Genomic DNA, 22,107 nt, shown 5'->3' on the forward strand with positions numbered 1-22,107 from the left:
GAGAAAACTTACAAATAGCCCCTTTAAATAATGTACTTTACTGCCTGGAGAATCATCATTAGGTTGTTAGCAATAAAGTAAATGTGTTATTTCCAAACAAGTGATGAAAAAGACTTTTCAGCTGATATGCATGTGTTTCAACCTCTAGAGCAAAAAGGAAGAATGTCAGAAAAACATGCAGGAGGACACTATCTTGTTTTTTTTATTCATGTCAATAAGTTGTTATAATGAATGTGCCTCAGAGGAGAGAGGTGAGTTCACAGAATAGCATATGCATTGTCAGAAGTGTTCACAAAACAGCTTCAAGATGACTTCGTCCCCCAGTGAAATAAGCAGAGTGACTGAATCCCAGTCATGGAAGGGAGAGGAAGATGACAGTGGGTAGACAGGTTTAAAGCTTCCAAGACAGCCCAGACTCTGGATTGTACATAACATAGCAGCAGGAGACAGACCCTAATATTTTTGTATCCAGCACACAGACAGCAGATGTTTTTAGACTTTAGCTGAATGTTTTCCAAGTCACTGTTAGGCTGCACATATCAAAGTTGACAGAAGCTAATTAAACATTTCTTTTTTTTTGTAAGGTTTCTGAAAAGATAAACATAAGTCTGAAATTCCTTGAGGTGCAACTTCTGTCTGTCCCTTTTGGGTAGGTAAGCTAAACAAACTTTTTTTTTTAATCCCTTCCCTCGATGCTGTTGTTGAGCCTGAAGACCCAGAAGTGACAGAAATATTTTATTTCAAAGTGAATGTCTTCATATTCAGTACTGGATTTTCTCTTTTATGAGTCATTTCAGTTGAAGATGGAAAGTTTTATTTGTTGACTTCTTTTTCAGTATGTTCACAAAATTGTCCTCCCAGTCTTGAATTCTTGATCCCATCTGGATTTCTGACCTACTGTTCTTTATCTCTTCCTTTCAACAAGAATCAGTTCATGCTGATGTTTATCTTTTCATTGTTTGGATCTTATTCTACAAAATATTTTTCAATCTTCAGATGATCAAATTTTAGTTAAGAGTTTATTCAGGTGTTCTCTTCCATTTTGTTACAACTCTACAAGCACTCAACTAAATACAGATGTACATTTTGTCCTCACTTGACATCTACTGAAAAAAAAGCAATGTGTGAAGCACACCATGTGAAGAGGAGCGAATGAACAGAACATTGTCACGGGGGCACATCCTTTGGCGTGTGAGCATCACTGAAAGCCTGATGGCCAACACCTGTCTAAACAGATGTAGATGAAAAACAATATAATAACCCGCTCCAAGATTAATACTCTCCTCTTTTTTTAAAACCTTCATCTAACTGGGCAGGTCAATCAAGAGCAAGTTTTTGTTTACAGTGACAGCCCTTGTGCCCCATGGTCCATAACAACTGGCTGAGTGAATCACAGTTTAGTCCAAATACTTCAGGGTGAATTGGGTTCGCTCCAAGAAGTGAGTGAGCTATTTTGTCAAACAGTGAGTCTCGGATTTCTGTTTTGCAGATGGTGCCCTTTTCAAGTGTGTGTGTGTTTGTGTGTGTGTGTGTGTGTGTGTGTGTGTGTGTGTGTGTGTGTATATTTCTTCCTGAGCATTATATTATTATTATTATTATTGTTATTATTATTATATTATTGTTTATTTTATTTCATTTAACTTTTTTAAACAGAACTGAAACTGATGGTGAATCTTGGAAGGCTAAATGAATAAATGAATGAATGAATACATATATAAGCCTGGAAAATTAAAGGAAGTGACTAGGAACAGAAGAGCACAAATACTGTTCTGAATGTTCTCTCATCTCATATGACTTAGGGGAATGGAAGAATGTTTTCTGAGCTTGCTTACTAATTAAGTATCAGTGAGGGTTTTTCGACGTGTAAGTCACAGTAAGTCACAGTTGGTAATAACTGAAAATAAAAAACATTAAAAGTTAAATTAATGTATACTAGAAAACGAAAATGAAACATATATACCCATAAAAAGCACTTGACTGTAATGTTAAGTTCAACATGCTAGACCTAGGCGGAATTCGGGTACTACTCTGAGGAACTGTTTATCCGCTACCATGTCTACACGGACAACAATAACCAACGGCATTCGCTGCACTTCCGTTGCCCATGACGCCGGAGCGAAGTTCTGACAGCTGATTCTCCAGTCAGTTTAAATCCATTCTGAGCCTCCAAACCCTCTGTTTTTGAAGTGATTCGCAGTCGTACGTGCCTGCTACAGTCTCCGGTTGGAGTTGCAGACGACGCCTTGAACAGAGGAGGGCAGGTTGATTATGGTGTAGCACGGAGCGCTAGCTCTTAAGACAGCAGGTAAAAACACAACGCTCAGAGAACACTCGAGCTAGCACTGGCTAGAACAGAGACTTTATAAATAACTTAGACCCGTCATTTCACCCTTCAAAACAGTGACATTTCGTCGTACGCTCATCCAAATGTCCGAGGAATAAACACTGAGCTGAGACTGGTTTTAAGCTTGGACATTGTGTCTAGCTAGCTGTGATTAGCGGTGTTAGCGGTTTGTTATTACGGGGAGTTCACGAGCCGACTAGTGCAGTGACTAGGCTCTAACTCATAAAAGTATATACATTAGCATTAATCCTACGTCCGTGTAACTCGCTTTCAATACCACAAGACGTCTTGCCGTGTGGGTTACGCACTTGCTTGTGTTTTTGTGAGTTAGTTTTAATCAGTGTGAGTTACAAGGGACATTTGCTGAGCAGCTGAACTTATCCCATATGTTATGGTAAATAAGCCTGATACATTGCACTGAGACTTGCGCATATGAGTTAGACCAGTTTTAGTGTTAGTGCTCATTAAGGTCGTGTGTTTATTGGTTGGGTAAGACGTTTATGATCCTGTGTGTTTGTATTTTCTCTGCCACCTCTGTTGTCTGTCTGTGCTGCACGGCCCTGTCCCTGCAGCTATTTGACAAACATTCAGGTAATCTGTGTCAGTGAGCAACGCCAGGCTGTAGTGAGTGACAGCTGAGGCAGGTGGGCGTTGAGTCAGACTGAGTGAGGCACATTTTACTGTTACCTGATACCTTCACTCTCTGCTTTTGCTGCCCCCAAAATCAGCTCACACACTTCTGGATAGACAGGATAGCCTGGGCATACAGTGCCAGTTAAGTGCTCACATGGAGACTGGTACATGACCTCTTGTTATGTTGATGTTTTTTTGTTTTTTATTGGTGTGTATGGTGTTTATTGCACATTGAGTTTACTTGTCATGAAATGTGCTATACAAATAAAAACAGTAAAAGAATGACACTGGGCTTGAGTAGAATACTAGGTGAAGCTGAACATTTTCAGAATAGCAGAAGTTACTGTGATTAGCAACACTGGATTTATTTACATTAACTGAGTGATTCAAGTAGTGTGTCTAGGTTAGATGTTGTGGTACAGATACTGGTGCATCAACCCAAGCTGGTCTGGGTGAGGTGAATATAGATGTTTTAAACAACTGAAATTCCCTGAAAGTTGCCATAGCAATAACTTATTGCCAATTGTAGAATACTGTATTTTGTTTATTTTTTGAATTTCACATCAGTTTTCCGAGGTACCCAGAAGGGTGGCTGGGAATCGCAATTCTAGACTTTTGGATAATTCATTATATAGAGAAACTGATCATTTATCTACACATTAATCCAATAAATTTTTTGCCAGAATTGGTGCCATCCTGTATTTTCTCATATCGTTGTCTAATTTTACAAATGCATATAGAATAAATGCCAAATTACCAACAATTACAAGGGCACAATGCACAAGAAACACTACTGTGACTGAACAAAAGCATATCTTCTCAGGCAGTTCACAGTTACAGGGCATTGATCCTTACTAGAAGACATGTTTACAAAGGGTGAAGGTATTAATCTCTGAATTTAACAATGTCATGCAATGGGTAATAGCTTCCTGCTGCACAAGCATTAAAAGGAAAGTTGGCAGGAGCATGACATTGAAATACTCTATTGTTTTCCTGCTACTTTGCCGTTGCAGGGAGTCTGTTGAATATTATTTAGCAAAAAAAAAAGCTACACAAACAGTGGACATGATGCTTTTCTCTGTGGGTTCCCCTCTTTCTGGCACACTCACTATTTCACATAATCAGAAGAGAGTGTGAGAGATAAGATGTTATTTTTAAAATCTTTTTGTTATGAACCTCTGTGTTATTTTGCCTACATAACTGAATAACTACTATTTAAAACCATATGTTAATGTATCGTTTTTCGTATCTGGATGTGAAGGCGATGCTTATGTGTCTCAATAGAAATTTTTAGAAACATGTTCTCCCTTTATTAACTCCTCTGATTTCTCTGAATGCAAACTTGAGTTCATGATTGAAAAGCAGATAGATAGATACTTTATTTATCCCCTTGGGGAAATTCATGTGTCCAGTAGCTCATTAGTCATAATAATAACAAAAGTTAATAATAAATAATAAACAGCAATAATTAAAAAACTCTACTTCCTTTGGCTGAGGTATTATATAGCCTGATGGCAGTAGGAACAAAAGATCAGAGCAGCGATGATCAGGATGCAGCTCTTTAGTTTTTACTGCAGATTGTTTCTCTGTGAATTGGCTTTTGTGTGATGGAAAGTTCCTCAATTTACTGCAGGTAATCTCATTAACAAGACTATAACTCTACACTTAGACTATTACACAATTTGTAACCCCACATGTCTTTTCTCAACAAGGAATCAATTGTAATCAATGTCAAGCACTTAAGTATTGCTGCTCCATAATTAGGTGTCATAGTAGTCAGTTTATTACTGTAGGAAGTGTGCCAAGGAGTAGACTTAAACCTCATCATCTCTCTGTGTCCCACCTATGAAACACTTGCCATTTCTGTCCTTTTTCATCTCTTTGTAGAGAGTGGGAGAACGGGAATATGTGTAGGCTAAATGTGAAAAGATCCACAGATCTTTCTTTTCTAGGCAGAACTGAGCTTGGGCCGGAGATATAATTTTTCTTGAAAGACTGTTTTTTTCTTTTCTTTTTTTTTTTCCATCCATCTGATCTTTATCGGCTTAATCAGTGTAGTGTCGCACTGAGCAAGTGGCAGCCTGGCACAGCCTGGAATTATTGCCAGTGTCTCGCATGGCTGAGACATAGACATATTCAACAATTCACATTCACACCTGCAACCAATTTTGATTTGCCAGTTGACCTTGTGTGAACATCTTTGGTCTGTGGGAGGAAACCGGAGTCATTTTTAACACAATTGTAATAAAAATAATCACATGCAGACTCCTTTTTAAAAAAATATGTCCACTGAGTAATTATTCAATATTACTGTATCTGCATTAATGAAACAATAAGATATATTGTGTGCAAGACACCTGTGATTGTTAAATGTTATAAATTTGTTTGCATGGACCGAATTTCATGTGCATTTTTCCCCCCTCTATTCTGCCGTATGATAAAACTGACTAATGTGCTCTTTGTGGTGTGTGTGATCATCAGGGTTTTGAGCAGCAGTGCAGTGCAGCGTGGGGCAGAGCGAGGCAGATCACAGCGGCGTAGCCATGCTAACCTTGGCCAGTAAGCTGAAGAGGGACGATGGAGGAAAGACGGGCCGTGCCTCTGGAGCCTCCGACTCCACCCACAGGGTCTCCATCAGGGACCGCCTCCTTACCAAAGGTATGTGGGTCAATGTTCACTTTGTCTATTTCTTCAGTTGAGCTCAAACTAGGACTGTTTCAGCAAGATTGCAGTTAGTTTCTGCCTCTATAATATAATTACATTCACGAGGCCAGTGGGGCCTCTGATTTTGGAGACTAGTGGCAACATTTAGATAAAACTGAAATAAATGTGATCAAATTTGGTGGCCACTGCCTGCGAATTCCTTTTCCTAATGTTACAGTCACAGTGCATTCGTGCTGACTTTGCGTGTTGCTTCACTGACATGGCCGTCTACACGTCTGTCTTCATTCTGCTTAGAGCTCACTTTTCTATCACCTGTATGTCAAATAAAAGTTCATTGTTGCAGTCGTCACTGTGATGTGTTGTGTTGAATTTAAAATGCAGGTGAAGATATATTTTATTTGACTTCTTTCTGACTTTGCAGCTTAAAGAAACAGAGAGCAGACAAAGCAATGTAGTCTAGTTAAGGTTAGCTGACAGTAGGCACCTAAATATTTGAAGACAGACAGTGTAGGCCAAAATACTTTTTTCCTGACTGTTGTTTTTTTAAATGTGGTTTATCTAAACACTGACCGACGGGAACTTGGAGAGATGTGTATGAATTGTGTATGAATTCTTCATGTTCCTCTTCCTCCATGGATGTTTGGACTTTTCTTTCTACTGCTGTGTCTCTCTTTCTTGCCACATTTATTTTTCTTCATCCATCTGTTTCTCTCTGTTCATGTTTTTGCCTCTGGCTCCCTGACTTTTTATTTATACGTTCCTCTTATTGCCTTGAGATGCAACTTCCACACACCTGACTCCTCTCTCCTCCTTTAAATTTCAAAGAGGTCCTTCTTACTTTTTGGTCATCTATTTCAATTTGTCTCATTCTGCCTGTCACCATTTTCCATACTGTTTTCTTCTTTCTATATTCTTTCTTTGCTGTAGTCTGTGCATTTCCTTGCACATTACCCAATTACTATGACCAGTGAAATCAAGGTAATAGTATTAGAATTATAGTGTTTCATGATTACTTTGATGTTTTATTGTGCAGGAGACAGTCTATTCTCCTAATTTGGGGTTCAGAATGTCATATTGCCTGTTAATTGTGAACAACATTATCAAGTTGGGTAATGTCATATGCAGCGAGTTTATCAGAACATTATATTGTTTATACTCAGAGTAAATTCAGCCGTGGTTTCTCCTCTGCTGGTCCACTAGTTCTGTGTGAATGTGGGTGGACAAAATCTCACAAGCACCTGTCAGTATGCCCGCCAGTACAACGTCTGAGTGACTTTCTTTCCTCTGTCTTGCATTTCTTGTGTGAGTCCTTTTTCCACAAGGCACTGGAATAGATTCACTTGGTCTGTTTGGTTTGGTGCCCACAAGGGTGATAATTACAAAGTCAAGTGAGCTGGCTTGGGAACAGCAATTTATATCGCTCAAAGTGAGGATGACAAGCTTTATTTTTGTTCTCACGCACTAATATTAGAGTTCAGTGCAGTTCATCTTGCTAAAGTAAAAAATAAGAAACCTGCTCATTAATGAGATCTTATTATTTCCCATCTTTACTGCTCTTGCCAAGGGAGTGCGGTTGTTTTATTATCTCGGTCTTTTTCACAAATCAAAGCTTTCCAACCATTAGCTTTCAGGGAACTTAAATGGCCATGTAAATTAGCAAAATGTGAAAATGTAATGCAATGTGTTGAATAAACCAGGTAGCACTTGGACAAAAGGGCAAACCTGCAGCCACAAAGGAGGAATCTATCTTAGTGTTTGGACCATAGCACACAGCTGAGAGCCACCGGAATAAATTGTACATGATCTTTAGGTAGAATTTCTCTAAATGACAATAGGGAGAGATCTGACATTTTGCACATGCTGGTCATGGAGAAGAGTATTTGCTCTGATAAAAGCCAGTTGTTGGGTCTCATTTAGCAAAACTGTAACTCCCTACTCACTCAGGGGGAGCTGTTAATTAGCTGACACTGTGCTCTGACCTCCATGTGGAAGGGGGGGGGGGGGTACTGAGTATAATTGAAGCACCCAACATCTCAAAGAATACATTTATATAAATGCCAATGGAAAGCTCTTACAACGACACTCAGATTAGATTACCTAAATAACCCAGAGAGGCACAGCATCATTTTACACTTTAGACAAGTCTTGATGAAAAGCCTAGTTTGTGCAGTTTGTGCGATTGTACCTTTTTCCCCTTGTCTTCTTTTTTTCCTCTTCTTTTGGACAGATGAGGAGATCAGAGATTTTAAACCAGCTCACACAAACCAAAAGTGAAAAGTGTGTCAGCGACGAGAAAACAAAAAACCTGAAACTTTGCCCAGGGGCAACACCAGCTAAACAACCCTCTACCCTCTCTGGTGGTTTTTAAACTTGCGTGTTAGACATGACGATGCTTTTATCTAGAGTGTGCAGGTAGCATAACAGTGCCTCATTTGAAAAGTGTGTGTCTGTGCTGCTCTGTGTTTGCCATCGTCTCTGCTCCTCTCTTACTCATTGTTCTTATTTTCTCTCAACAGAAGTTGCAGAACTTGAAGCCAATCTCCCTAGTAAGTCTGCCGAGCACCTCTATACACTGCAGAAATGGAGTTAGTTGAGTTAGACTCATTCTCTCTAATTGACTAACTTACGTTTTTATAGTGTCCTGATGTGGGTCATTTTAAACTGTATTGCTGTGCCACAAAGCGATTCGGCCAGAATCCAAATAATTATTTCACACTAAATGTGTCAGATTTTGATTCAACAGTAATGTTTAATAATGTTTTAACTGCAATTGTCTGTACACATCAAGTTATTCATTAAAGACTGGTCAGTTTAAATTATTGACTGATTCAGTTCTAAAGCCATCTCATCAAGGCTACACCTGAACAATATGCAAAAAAAATCACATTGGGATTTTTTTGGCAGATATTGTGATTCCGATATGAGTTATGGTTGCAGTTGGAATGGTTATTTTTGCATTTTATTTCACTGAAAAATTTTTTGAAGGATCATGATGTGATTTTTGCTCTGCCTTATACCAAACCAGCATGTTCCTTAACGTCTGGAGAATATGATTTGTAGGCCAGGGCGTCTCTGTAGCACCACAAAGCTTACTTAAGGTCTGTTGTGACACATTTGACCTAAATCAAAAATACTGCCGCTCCTGCAAATTGGATATTGCACTTGGCCATATTGAGATTTTGATAATATTTCATTGAAGGCCTAACGTTGTTTAGATTTCCTCTTTTAGCCTGATCACTCACCTTGACTACATGAATGTTGCTGAATGCCATGGAAATGAGCCATAGTCTTTAATGAAAACACATGCACTGTGGACCTTGATAGGTTTCATGCTTGTTATATTTCTGACCTGGGACTAATTTGTTCATACAGACTGTACCCTCAACTATTATTTCAGTATAGAGAATCTAAGAGAGGATCTAAACTACAGGTCATCATTAGTCACTTATCTGGTCATTGTTATGCTTGAGTGCAGAATTCATTATCGTTGCTTTGGCTGAACTCTGCGTGCTTGTTTTTGTTTGTGGTCTGATGTGTTTTGCCTTTGCAGCTGAGGACCATGAACGCCAGAGGAAGTGTGCGTAGCACAGAGTGTTGACTAGAAAGTAAGAAAGTGGGCTAGTTTGCACAAAAACATTTATATTTTAGAAAAGACACAGCCTAAAACAAGTAACAATCCAGCAGTGTCAGTCTGCACAATATTGGTAAAATGACTTCAGTCATGTAGGGAAGAGGTTTGACACTGCACTGACAAAGAAACTGTACAGCCAATCCTCAATTACCAACAACAATGAGGAAATATAGCCCTTTGTAAAGATTGATTTAGATTTTCATGAGGCTTCAATGCTGTGAAACATTTGGACTTGCTGTATGACATGATGGATTTTCACTAACATGAAAGAGAGCTCAGGGAAAAGGAGTAAATTACAGTGTGTAAAAAATGATATTGAACTTTTCTTTTAATTTTCTTTAAATATTTTAGCTCTCCTGAGAATTTGGCCACATACCACTATTTGTCAAACCCCACCAAACAGGCAATGTGCACTGTATGGCTATTGGTGTCTTTACAACCCCATTATTAATGCTCGGATATTTCACCATTTTTGCTGTTCGTAGAAAACTTACTACAATTTATTTGTTATGGGAGAAGAAAATGACATACTCAACATATGTTGTCGGAAACTTAGATGTCTGTCAACTCAGGTCCACTATGAGCAAAATGTGAGACTTCTATTTCCAACTTATAAAGCAGAGTCCAAAGAAAAGAAAGAAAGAAAAATGATGGTTCTGCTTCAGACTGTATTGAATGGGTAATGATCAGAAGAGGGGATGAAATGTGCAACAGCAACGACAGATATTATTTATACACAGATTATACACAGATTATCACCCTAAAAGAAAAACAGAACATACTCCAATGATGATACCCACATTATCAGAGTTCAGCTAAGCTATATGTCAGTATAGTGACATTGTGAAGCTACAAAGAATGGATATGAAAATAAGAGGCAAACTGAAGGCAAATTATACTCACAAACAAAGGATGTGTTGAAGGCAGACAGCACTTCAGGGATGTAGATTTGAAGACCAGGTGAAAGTCAGGATTCAGCAGCTAGCGGGTTACACATCAAAGCTAGTGGGTCATTTTATGAAAGGTTTTTTCCTAAGCTACAGGGAGAAGACACACACACACAGACATGGAATATAAAACATTTATACTTCCATTATCATCTTACACTTTAATTATAATTTTATTTGACATGTCTGATGATTGTTAGGGCGTGTGATGCTAAAGACATTTCTGTTGGTCTGATTGTATCTCTGCATTTGCTCATTTAATGTCTCAAACATTTCACTTCACAGTTCTCCCCAATAATTCAGTCCAAGTTGGAATAAATGATCTATGAGCTTGGTTGAGAAAGTTTTAAAAATACAAATTAACTTTCAGATATGATAAGAAGATCATCAATTATTTGTAGAGAGCTGTGTTTTACATGCAGCCCACAGTAGGTTATCTGCTCATTCTGAATAAAAAGCGTTTGTACTGTTGCTTTTGATTCAGTGTTTACTTTACATCCATAACATATTTTACAAGTCTCATAATGTGTCTTCAATTTTTTATGCAGAACGATAAAAAACCAACAAAAAAAAAACTGAAGGGTTGTTGATTGAAAAGAGCTGCTGCGATGTTTTGTTAGATGAACTCTTTGCACATGAATGAGGTCATGAAGTGCTCTCCCCCATGATGTCTTGAGTGCAGTAAATGTCCTTGGACACCAGGGGGGAATGTGGTGCCACAGGGACTCCCACAGGCCTGTTTTATGCAGACATACAGTAACTCCTGAAGTCTGTGCTGACTGTATGAACATAGTGTGACTGAGGACGGATGTAATAGGTACAAAAGCTGGCAATAGATGTAATTATAGACCTTCACACAGCTGCTTTTGGCTTTAACTTTCGACTCTACTAACTAATAATTGTTACCCCCCCCCCCATCTTTTGTTGTTCAGGTACATGCAAAGCCAGTTTCCCAGATGAGGACAAGCTGCATCATTTTCAGCTGGCAGTGTCTCCTGGTAAGAAAATAGGAGGAAACTTCTTTGTCCTTTATTCTGTTCTTACTTCAATAACAGCTGTAACACTGAATGATTACTTTGTCACACGAAATACAGAAAAACTGCTAACAGATAATGTGATTTTGTCTCCCATCCTTGCATTGCTAATATTCTTTACACTTACTGCAGAGGAGTTTTTGGTCTAATGTTGCTCTACAATTAAACCCATCTAAACTAATACATATATATACTGCAACACATTTATTAAGGATTATGTTAAACCCTTATGGAAGCCTAAGAAATGCTGGACACGAACAGTTAGAGATGCCCAAATTGCTGTGATGAGGCAGCTAAAATCATATGTCAGTGTGTATGAGAACCAGCAACAGCCCAAAAACAGAATTTTGAATCCAAAACCAGAAATCAGGACAAAAAGTCTGCATGTGTCAGAAAATGGCCAAAGCAGCCTTTCACTTCATTATACTAATATCATGTCATGTCATAATTTACAAGTGTGAAAAAAGATGTTCACTGAAAACAGCGTGCTCTGCAAAATGATTTTCTTTTAGCCATAGCCTGCAGTGAGCACACGTAACCTAATCCACTGTGTTCTCACTCTGTACCATCTTACTTCCAAACAGTATGTTGGGTTCATGTGTGTGTGTGTGTGTGTGAACATCGTGGAGACCTGCAGGTGTTGGTGTATTGTGTCTATGTTGTGTCCTATAAAGTATTCCCTTTTAAATGGCCCTCCAGTCTTCTCTGTATTTCCACATTTCTGCTGCACTGTCATTATTACCTAAGTCCTCTGTGCTGGCTCAGCAGTGTTCCAAGCTAAGTGGGCTACCTGTCCAATATTGTACAAACCAAACACACCGGTGTCGAATTACCCGAGTCTCTGGAGGCTCTCTTACCTCACACTCCCTGCTCTCTGTCTGTCATACACACACTTTCTCTCTGTCCGCGAGCCCAATGTCACCGTCTCATTTCCCTCATTTGTATAATGTGGCAATTTATCTTCATCTGTTGTTTGAGGATGCACTTCAAGGACAACTTCAGAGAGACTGAGATAAAGTTGAAACACAGCTCTGTGTGTGTGTGTGTGTGTGTGTGTGTTTAATAGAAAGGAAGGGGCAAAGGAACAAACTGGTAATTGGGTGAGGTTGAAACATGTATAGAAAAAATGTAGATGAAACCAGACGTGTTGAGAAAATTGTGCAGAATTGTAGGATAATCAAGTTTCTTAAAGGACAGTACCAGTTTATTACAACTGGGGTATTGTTTATAATATCTGTATTATTATCTGTGTTATCTCCCTGCCACCTGGATTCAGCTTGGCTTTCACAAAGGCCTTTGTCGACAAAATCTGCAGAGAAAAGCAAAGATCAGCAATTAGAGAAACGGTTTGGTGTCATGTTCTTTAAGAGGAGCTTGAGTTCTCAGAGAAAGACTTGCTCAATTATTCAAAAGCTTTGGCTCTCCCCCACTCCCCTCCCTCCCTACACACACTCCCACCCCCTCCTTTTCACTTCTACATCCTCTTCTGTCTTCTGCCATTTCTGTTTCTGTCCCTTGTTTACTTTTTTTTTTTTGTTCTCTTCTTCTCGCCTGCTCGCTCATTGTCCATTCCATTTGAAGTTGGGCAGGTGATGTCTCTTCATCACTTGTCATAGTTTGTGACCAGTACATCTGTTGGTTTAATACAAAGCCATGATACTTAATACTTTACATTATCAAAATGTGTAAGTGTATCGGTAAGCATGTGAACCTTGTGGGAGATCACATACACAGGGGAATTCTGTGAGCATCTTTTATTAAGGGCATCCATTCAATGGATGCGTTTTCTTTCTCCTGCTTTTTCTCAGCCGGTACTGAAAATTTTTTTAAAAACACAAATCAAGAATCTTCATTCCCTGATATCTTTTTCAAAAAAAGTAGTGAAAGTTGTCTCATTTTTCTGTTTTCCTCATACTGTGCTGTCAATTTCCTTTGAGAATTGCAGTGTTTTACGTAGATACTATCTACACAGACACTTCAATTTGCACCGCAGGGAAAGCAATTGTGGTCAGCCAGGAAAATGAAAAATGCAAAGGGAATTCGCCTCAGGAAGCAGGTTGTCCAATATCCCCTACACCCAAACCAGCATGTGGCAAAATCATCTTGACTTGCTGTATTGAGATTTTATAACCTAAGGCCTATGGAAGTGCTTCTTTTCTTTTCTTCTTTTTCCTCATTTCTTTTCTATTGTCTTCTGTTCTTGTTAACTTTAAAGTTAAGGCACTAAGGCACCGCAGGGCCAAGGTGCTTTTCTTAATATTTTAACAAAAGTCTGACTCAAATCGTCTCACTCACACCAGTCAAAACTAAACAGAAGAAAAACCAAATTAAAAACACACACACACACACACACACACACACACACACACACACACACACACACACACACAACAACACACACACAATTTTTTGTCAGATTGTTTGCCCAGATCTACATCACAGCAGGTGGTCTAGAGCAGATTATTTCATGTTGTGTTATTTGTTGTTCAGTTTTTGTACTCTATAGAAAGTACTCCATAGAGTGGAAAGTGGTCTCAGACTTTTGGACTCAGCTGTGTCTACTTAGCAGCATAAAGAAACCCAAAAAAACCTTTTGGCTAAGTCAGTCATCTTTCAAGTTCAAATGTGTTGGGGTTTCTCATTTAGTGTATTTTTCCCATGTAACAGCTCTGTGCTTTGAACCGCAGTGGCCCAACACCTTTGTTCGTCTGAGGAATGGGGACAGCACAGCAGCAACAGTTTGGGGTGAATGCATTCTCACATGTCATTGTTTGTATTAATAGAAATACAGTAATTAAAGAAAATTAATTGAATAACACGCTTTGTGTTTCGGATGTGTAGTTTTTCCGCTTGATTGACATGGATAATTCATGTATTGTGGTGCGCATTGCTGCAGTAAACTGCATACACAGAGGGTATAAACAAAACCCTTTATTTAAGGGGGCCCATGTTTTCGGGCCAGCAAGAGATCATAGTTTGTGTTGAACAAAGTGTATTCATAGGAAAAATAATAGTTTAGGAAGGTTTTTTTTTTTTTTTCGTTCGACACACAGTGACCGCTTGTTGACAAAATAATACCACGCTTTTACAGTTATTTATATCCTCTACCAGCACAAAGACTGTAGAGAGACCTTTTGAAGCAAAAATACATTACAGTTGTCTTTGATATGCCTGTATTAAAGTTCACCTCAGGCCGCATATTTTTATCCCGACCGAGCTTGAGAAAGTAGTAACTGGGTGACAAAGTGTTGCTACAGTGCTCAGCAACCATTGATCCCCAACATACAGTATAGTAAAACACCTGCATATAGCCAGAAGTAAATAATCTTGTCTTACATTTTTGATGAATTTGTGGGTTTCATCTTCCAAACAAACTCAATGACTTTCTCTCTTTTGTCTTTCTTTCATTTCTTCCAAGTGTGTGTGATTCTCTAACAAATGAGAATTTTTACACTCAAAACGTTTGGAGTTTAGTTAGTGTGTGTGTGTTTGTGTGTGTGCGCTAGTGTGTATTTTTTCAAGCCCAGTGTCCTGTGACAGTAAAGACTGATTGTTCCAATGTAGTGAAGACAGCCATGAATTAGTTATGACCTCTGACTGCAGCTGTTAGTCAGTAGATCTCTCTGTCTTCCGCTTTTCTCCCCCTCTTTTGATTTGTGGCTTTTTCTCCTCTTCTCATCTTGTCCCTCCTGTAATCAACCATCCTTTGGTTTTGATGCTGTAGCTGTTTTCGCTTATTCCTCCTCTTTTCTACTTGACACTTTACAAGCCATATTTACAAGCCATATCTCTCTCTCTTTCTCAAACACTGTTTCTCTCCCTCTGTCTCCGCTCATTTATAACACAGGGCAGGGTGTTTGTTCGCTCTAATTAAATTGTACCTGTCTTTGTTACGTTGAATGCAATCTGGTGAAGTTTAGATAGCTCTTATACAAAGGCCTTATCTCACATTTTTCAGTGTTTGAGCACAGAGAGAGAGTCTTACAATCAAGTTAATCCTATATTTGCGTCACAGTCACAGTAAGTCAATGTAATTTGTGTGAATATATTTTGTTTGTGTACATTTTAGTACGCGGTCCACGTCCAGTATGACTGCTGTGACAGTAGGTGCCAATCTGGCTGGAATACTGGCTGCTTAGTCAACAGAGCACATACTCCAGACATGTTCAGTAAGACTGTTACGTGGTCAGTTACCAAGTGCTCGCTTTCCTGAGTTCAGTAAGAAGAGCTCACCTGAGTGAGCTCTAATAAGCGCTACAGGCAGTCGTTTCTCTGTTCTCCAACCTCTCCTCCTCTGATCGCTGAAGACGCTGAAGCCGTTTCGTGCCTGTTCTTTTCTAACCAGGTGGACCCAGACGATCATGGCAGAAATGGGAATGTCATCTAACTAATTAAAGGCCCCCTTCAAGCAGATTCTGTCATGAACAAGCCTTTAATTTGCTTTAAAGGCTGCATGTGGGGAGAAATGGGGAGAAAGAAAGAGAGAGAGAGAGAGAGGGACTGTTAGTGATGTTTGTCACAATCTATAAGGTAGATAGATACAAAAACGGGCCAAAAACTATCACTAAAATCAACTGTGAACATTTAATTTGTGGTGTGGGCATACGAGTGAGCTTGTATGTTGCTTCTGCTTTTGTCTGCTTCCTGTGGATGTAGTGTAATACCGTATGAGTGTGTGTACGTGTTATGTTTGACCTACAGAATGTGGTTACACTGAAAGGTCACACATTATGCCTCTACCCCCTGAGGTAACTTCAGAGATTGAGATTCAATTCACCCAGTTGATCCTCTCATTTACCCTCCTGTTACAGGCTGATTGATCTTGGCTCAGCTGGTCGATGAATGGCTGACTTCTGTGTACATTGAGTTCAGATGCAACCTCCACTAGGGGATGGGCGATATGACTTCAAATCAATATCAGAATTACTTCCAAACTTTTACCCTGATTACAATTAAAGAACGAATACTTTGGAGCTTACTGGTCTCTCCTTTTTTTTTTTAAACTGTGATCTCTTCATATTCGGCAAATGGATTGTATTCCAAGTGATTAAACATGTTGGTGGTGTTACCTACCTCTTTGCATTTGACTTCTTTTTGTTCTGCTTCATCTTCACTGAAGCCAAAATGTGTCCAAACGACAGACGCAGCATTGTTTTTTTTTATAGATATAAGCTGCTTGGGTTGAAGCTCAGGGTTCGCGCTCGTGTCATCCAGCTTCACCTTGAGTGGACGCGGACCGACGCGGAAATGATAATGATGATGACTGATATTTGTCATGAAAATATTCTTGTGTAAACATTACTGAAAACCCTTTGTCCTCTGTCTTTCTTTCTCTGCTTTCCTCCAGATGAGGGTTACTACCAAAGTGGAAGGTTTCAGTTTGAAATAGACGTTCCCGAAGCCTATAACATGGTGGTGAGTTGTCTTTTATGGCTCCATTTGTGTTTCAAAAACTGAAAATGAATTTGTGCATCAGAACTTGTTTTTTCTTTTCCTCTCCCATTAATCATCTTCAATCTAGCTCCACCTCCATCAGCTACAACAGTGACATGCTGCCTCCACCCTGATGCTTCTGTATTAATAGTCTAAACATATACAGTCATTCAGAGAGTGTTCACACCCTTTCAATTTTTGTGGCTGCTAAAATAAAAAAAAATGAATTTTGTCTGTCATCAGCCTACACTCAATATTCCATAACAGCAAAGTGAAAACTGAATATTAGAATTTTTTGCAAGTTTATTAAAAAGTAAAAAAGTAAAATATCACATTCACATAAGTATTCAGACACTTTGCTATCACATTTAGAATTTACACTGCACTTGGGGATGAAAGAGTAAACGCAGCCCTAAAGTTAGTTTTTAAAACACACATTAACCGAGGCTCCAACACTTTCACAGGGGCACCAACCTGGAGATGAGATGTGACGGATCCGTTTTACTAGTTTGCACAGCGGCTAGCAGCTGGTGGCTGAGCTCCAGAGATCCTGTGTGGAGATGGGAGAAAGGTGCTACAGAGGACGACCAATTATAAGTGTTACGTCTGGTCTGGTTACACTTAGAATTGAGGCCAAACAGTTCAATCTGAGCAGAGAATCTTGTGTCTCACAGTCTGAGAGTCCTACAGGTGCTTTTTTGCAAACTTTCTCTCAGGAGAGGCTTCTGTCTTCTGGCCACTCTGCCATACAGCCCAGATCAGAAAGGTACTGCTGTGATGGTTGTCCTTTGGGAAGTTTCTCCCACCTCCACACAGGATCTCTGGAGTTCAGCCAGAGTGAACATTGGGTTTTTGGTCACCTCTCTTACCAAAGTCCTTTGGACTTATGTACTTTTACTTTAGTGGGATTTTTCATGCAGGACTTTTACTGGTAATGTAACAGACAAAACAGCATTTTAATGTAAGCACAAGGGACCTCTGTATTTGATTTTCTATTCCTCCTCCTCTTTTCTCCATTTCTGTCCTTGTGCACCTGAAGGCTTGTACCTTCTCATTACAAAATAATATGATCTAATAATATTTGAAGCGTCCCTCCAGCTGATCCAATTTAGCATTTGCCATCAGTCAGTCAGTGTTACCTCCTGGACCTGGGCAGAGTCATGCACAATTGCCTATCAAATGGTACCCATCATCCCCCACTTTCAGTGCGCAGTGTGCACAATCCAAGCGCAGTGCAGGGCAGATGAAAAATTGTAAGGAGCAGTAGCGTTTATTCCATCACGTTGTCAACTTGTCACTTGACAGTTCAGGGGGCGCAGTATGTTTAATATGATAATTAAAAGGCTGTTTTATTGATAATGTTGTCACTGTAACCATGATTAATAAAATTACGTCAGTGGCATGTCCAGCTCCTGTGGCGCTCCTCTCACACAGCGGATGGTCTTGTGTATCCTCACTCCGGAATGATTTCTATGCCAAGTGAGGATCGAGGAGCAAAGAACAACCAAGTAATGTCTTATGGCAAATTGGTTTCCAGACAAGAAGCATTTTAAAGACCCTTAGAGAGGCTGAAAAAGATTAGCTACTTAGCACAAAATGAGGCAGCTGACATCCTTAAACCAGAGGCAAGTGCTTTGTGTCTTGAGGGGGAACAGCATAAATTAACCAACATGGAGCTGGCTCATCCTTGTATTTCATCGCTTCCTTTGTTACTTACTTGCTCTTTACTTTTCTCCATCGCTGCCACAGCTTCTATGTAAATAACACAACTGAGTACCTTTTACCTCCATGATTGAAGTAATTTTTACAGCAGCCTATGTGGCTGAAGAAAAACAACAGCCACCTCTCTCTTCTCTTTCAAACCATCTCTTTTGCAAAATGCTCAGATTCACAAAAACACACATGGCTGCACAGCTGAATGATAAAAATGTGTCCACGTATTTAACTGGTCATGGCTGAAGAATCTTCAGAAAGTCAAAAACAGAAAATGCTCTATGTAATATATTTTAACCACATTACAACAAAGGAAAATGTAGCTTTTTTCCTTTTTTTGAATGGCCTTGTTGCGTTTTTATATATATATATATATATTTGTCTGCTTATGTGTGAGTCATGTGTTTCAGCTAGTAACATGTTATTTTTCAACAGCAGCAAAAGCATTGAGCAATATGCCTTTACAACTGAAGACTTGTACAGATTCTCTGACTCGTAAATATTTGTTATTGAAAGTTTTTTTGAAATTAATAAAGTAAATGTCTTTCTCTTTCTCCTTTTTTTTTTGCTTTTCTCTCTGTGTTAAACTCCAGCCTCCTAAAGTGAGATGTTTGACTAGAATATGGCATCCTAACATCACAGAGAATGGAGAGATCTGTTTGAGGTAATGCCACTTACCCTTCCTCCATGACATATTTTCACTGATATATTTTCTTATGTCTTATTTTTATTTTGTATCACATTGCTCTTCCTGCTAAGAAATTGATGAGCAAAGCAAATGAAAGCTGCAGCTTTGTAATTAAGGTATTCGTGCATTGCTACACAGCCACAAACTTCTAAATGTAGCCAGTCTCATTCATGAAAATGTTAGTTTTGTGACTGGTTTTATTAACACTGTTGTGGGAGTTAATGACCATTGTATAGAAGCCATGAGCAGCAAGTAAAAAAAAAAAAAAAATCAGGTGATCCAGTGTTTTTTAAGTCTGATCTTCTGTGTTAATGACTAAAGAACAGGTGAAAAAGTTCCAGGACTAAATTTCCTTAACTTTTTTCTATAACATTATTCATGTATTTGTACTGCACTTTATAGTATAGACATGTCTTGTTACTTTCGATGGTATATCTTACACAACAATGCAAATTGTGTTTTAGAAAATCCAATAAATAAATTTGGGAAAAAAAAAAAAAAACTGGGGTAGTGAACATCTTGTGGCTGAAGTAAGATTACAACCAACAAACAAAAATCCTCACAAAAAAAACATTTTTTATCACCTGCTCTTCAGGCATAAGGAGAGAACATTTTTTTACTTCCCCTCAGGGCTTCCGTACCTTTAGGTCTGTGTGATGGGCATAACAACAATGACTTCACAGTACATATCCAGAACCACAGTGCAATAACAAGCTATTACAAATTGTCTTAAATAACATTAAAATATTTTAAATGAATGTGTATTTTTTTTCCCCGCAGCTTATTGCGTGAACACTCTATTGACGGCACAGGCTGGGCCCCCACCAGAACATTAAAGGTATTGCATTTATTTAAGTTACCCTTTTTTTACACTGTGATGTCTTAGGGAGTTTTGGCTGTGCTCATTCTTCTCTGGAACAAGAAAATGATATATATATTATATAGCAATGTTTACTTTCACAGTGCAGGTGAAGCAGTTTTTTTTATGACACCTACAACCATTCTGCAAAAGGAACAGATCTTTGCAACATTTCATATTTCGCAAATACTTGGAAAATAAAAGTAGAAGACACTCTAACATCAAAGCACAATCCTTCACTGTTTTACTAAGTGTTTGTATTATCGTCCAAGTCAAAATACAAAAATAGCATCATGAATGCAAAAAGAAACACAAGCATAAAATTCCCCCAGCACCCACCCCAGTGTAGCAAGTCGGAAAAAAACATGCAACCAAGCAAACACAAAAACACACTCAACACACAAAAAGTACAATGACACAACCAAACTGGAGAGAGAATATCAAATATTGTATGCAAATGTTTTGATACTAGTTTGGGATAATTTAAGGACACACTGATTACTGTGACTTGTGCCAGCTTTAAACTATCACCTGTCTGGTCCGAATAAGATTTTATTTCATATGAGCAAGGTGCGCACCAGTGGAGATGATGTGCTGTCTTATTTTGCTGTGTTATTTGTATCATCACCTGCCTCATATGTTTTTCTAACACACCGCTCCATAGGTCTATATAGGTGAATAGTCTGTGAATAAGCCCCAGCCTCTGTATGGTCTTAAAGCTTTTATATACTGAATTTGCAATGAAGGAAATGTGTGACCCCTAACATTGTCAACATTAGGCTCAAATGAAGAGTTGATAGCTGTTGGATGGATGGATATTGTAAACCATGTTTTTTGTACAATGTGTAATTTAGAACACAGTAGACCTGTGTGTGATGCTCCTTGACATCAGACCTTCTCTGTGTTCATCCACTTTTTCACTACTTTAAACTGACAAAGTGCAGGTGCAGGAAATACGGCTGAGAGCTGTTGAAAACCCTGCGGCGTTCTCTCAGGACACGATGAAAAAAAAACTTTTGTGGAGTTGTGTAAGGTACACTGATGAAAGGATTTTCAGCTGCGTATAAAAGAGAGCCTTGACTACTTATATTTTACCCTTCACTCAGTTGACCACTTTGTGCGAGCTGTTCAGAAACAGTTACTGAAGTTTAAAGCAAGGACATTCTCTGCTATCCCCTTTGAAACTATATGTGGTTGCGTGGTGGAGCTCTGCCTTCCATATTAAATTTTGGCTTGAACATTCATTGGTGCTTGTCTGGAGGGACTGAAGGCGAGATCAACATTTCTCTCAATGACTGCGCTGCAATGCTCTTGTGATTATGAAAATATGCAAACGTATGCCGTTGCCCTTATAAATAGAGGGGCAGGTATTCCTGCCAAGGCTGCTCTTGAAGTTACTGTCACAATTTGTCTTATCTTTAAGACGTCCTTTCCTATTTTAAAGCTTTGATACGTTTGTGTCAATTCAGGCTGCTCTTCTCCTTTTCCCTTATTTCTGGTGTTTTCTGCACATATAAGAAGCCATTTTCTGCTCTTCTTGTACATAATCAAAAACATAGTTCACGTAATAGAAAATTGTCAAGCTAGAGAAATCCTTTTTTTATTCCGATGTCATCATGACAAGTTCAGTGTCTCCATATCACTGAACACATTATATTACGTTCTGCATGGTGTCAATCACGTGATACACCCAGGAGAAATGGAAGAGATAAAAGCTGAAAAACAAATAGTTTGTCAGTGTTGCATTGTGTCTGTGGTTACATCCAATATGTTTCTAACCAGCCAGTTACAGTGGCTGCATTTGCACACACTTGATTGATGCAGCTGAACTCTTTGCCATGTCTTCCATTGTGGTCCCCACTAATCATCTATAACTGCATTTTCAGATGTAATATTAAGCCAATAGAAAGTGATGTGGTTTGTGTGCACACATGAAAAACAGAATTGCCTGGTTGCACCTTTCATTTTAATTATTCAGTAAATGTTAGAAAGAAAATTCTAAATATATTGGTTTCTGTTTTCACTTCAAAATTAATATGTGCAGTGATGAGGTTAACAGGTTGAAAAATAATGTGCTAGTGTAAATCATTATAACTTCCGGCAACAAAGTATTGTAATGTCAGACTGGTTGATTTTACGCAACATTAACACTGCTGTAATA

At 38.8% G+C, this 22,107-nt stretch overlaps 1 protein-coding gene across 2 annotated transcripts in view; it reads left to right on the top strand.

Annotated features, from left to right (window-relative positions):
* Window positions 1-2,099: 2,099 nt before the first annotated feature.
* ube2f (ubiquitin conjugating enzyme E2 F (putative)) overlaps window positions 2,100-22,107 on the top strand; it is a 42,643-nt gene continuing 22,635 nt past the window's right edge. For both annotated transcript variants that reach the window (XM_022741072.1, XM_022741074.1), the window contains exons 1-7: window positions 2,100-2,305; window positions 5,459-5,635; window positions 8,158-8,187; window positions 11,152-11,217; window positions 16,601-16,668; window positions 18,993-19,063; window positions 19,868-19,925. In XM_022741072.1, the coding sequence (XP_022596793.1) occupies window positions 5,521-5,635; window positions 8,158-8,187; window positions 11,152-11,217; window positions 16,601-16,668; window positions 18,993-19,063; window positions 19,868-19,925 (408 nt within the window). In that variant the 5' untranslated portion in view covers window positions 2,100-2,305; window positions 5,459-5,520. The remainder of the gene's footprint in view (window positions 2,306-5,458; window positions 5,636-8,157; window positions 8,188-11,151; window positions 11,218-16,600; window positions 16,669-18,992; window positions 19,064-19,867; window positions 19,926-22,107) is intronic.

The sequence above is a fragment of the Seriola dumerili genome, unplaced genomic scaffold (assembly GCF_002260705.1).
Source record: "Seriola dumerili isolate Sdu_G_001 unplaced genomic scaffold, Sdu_1.0 BDQW01000052.1, whole genome shotgun sequence".
NCBI classification, from domain to species: Eukaryota; Metazoa; Chordata; class Actinopteri; order Carangiformes; family Carangidae; genus Seriola; species Seriola dumerili.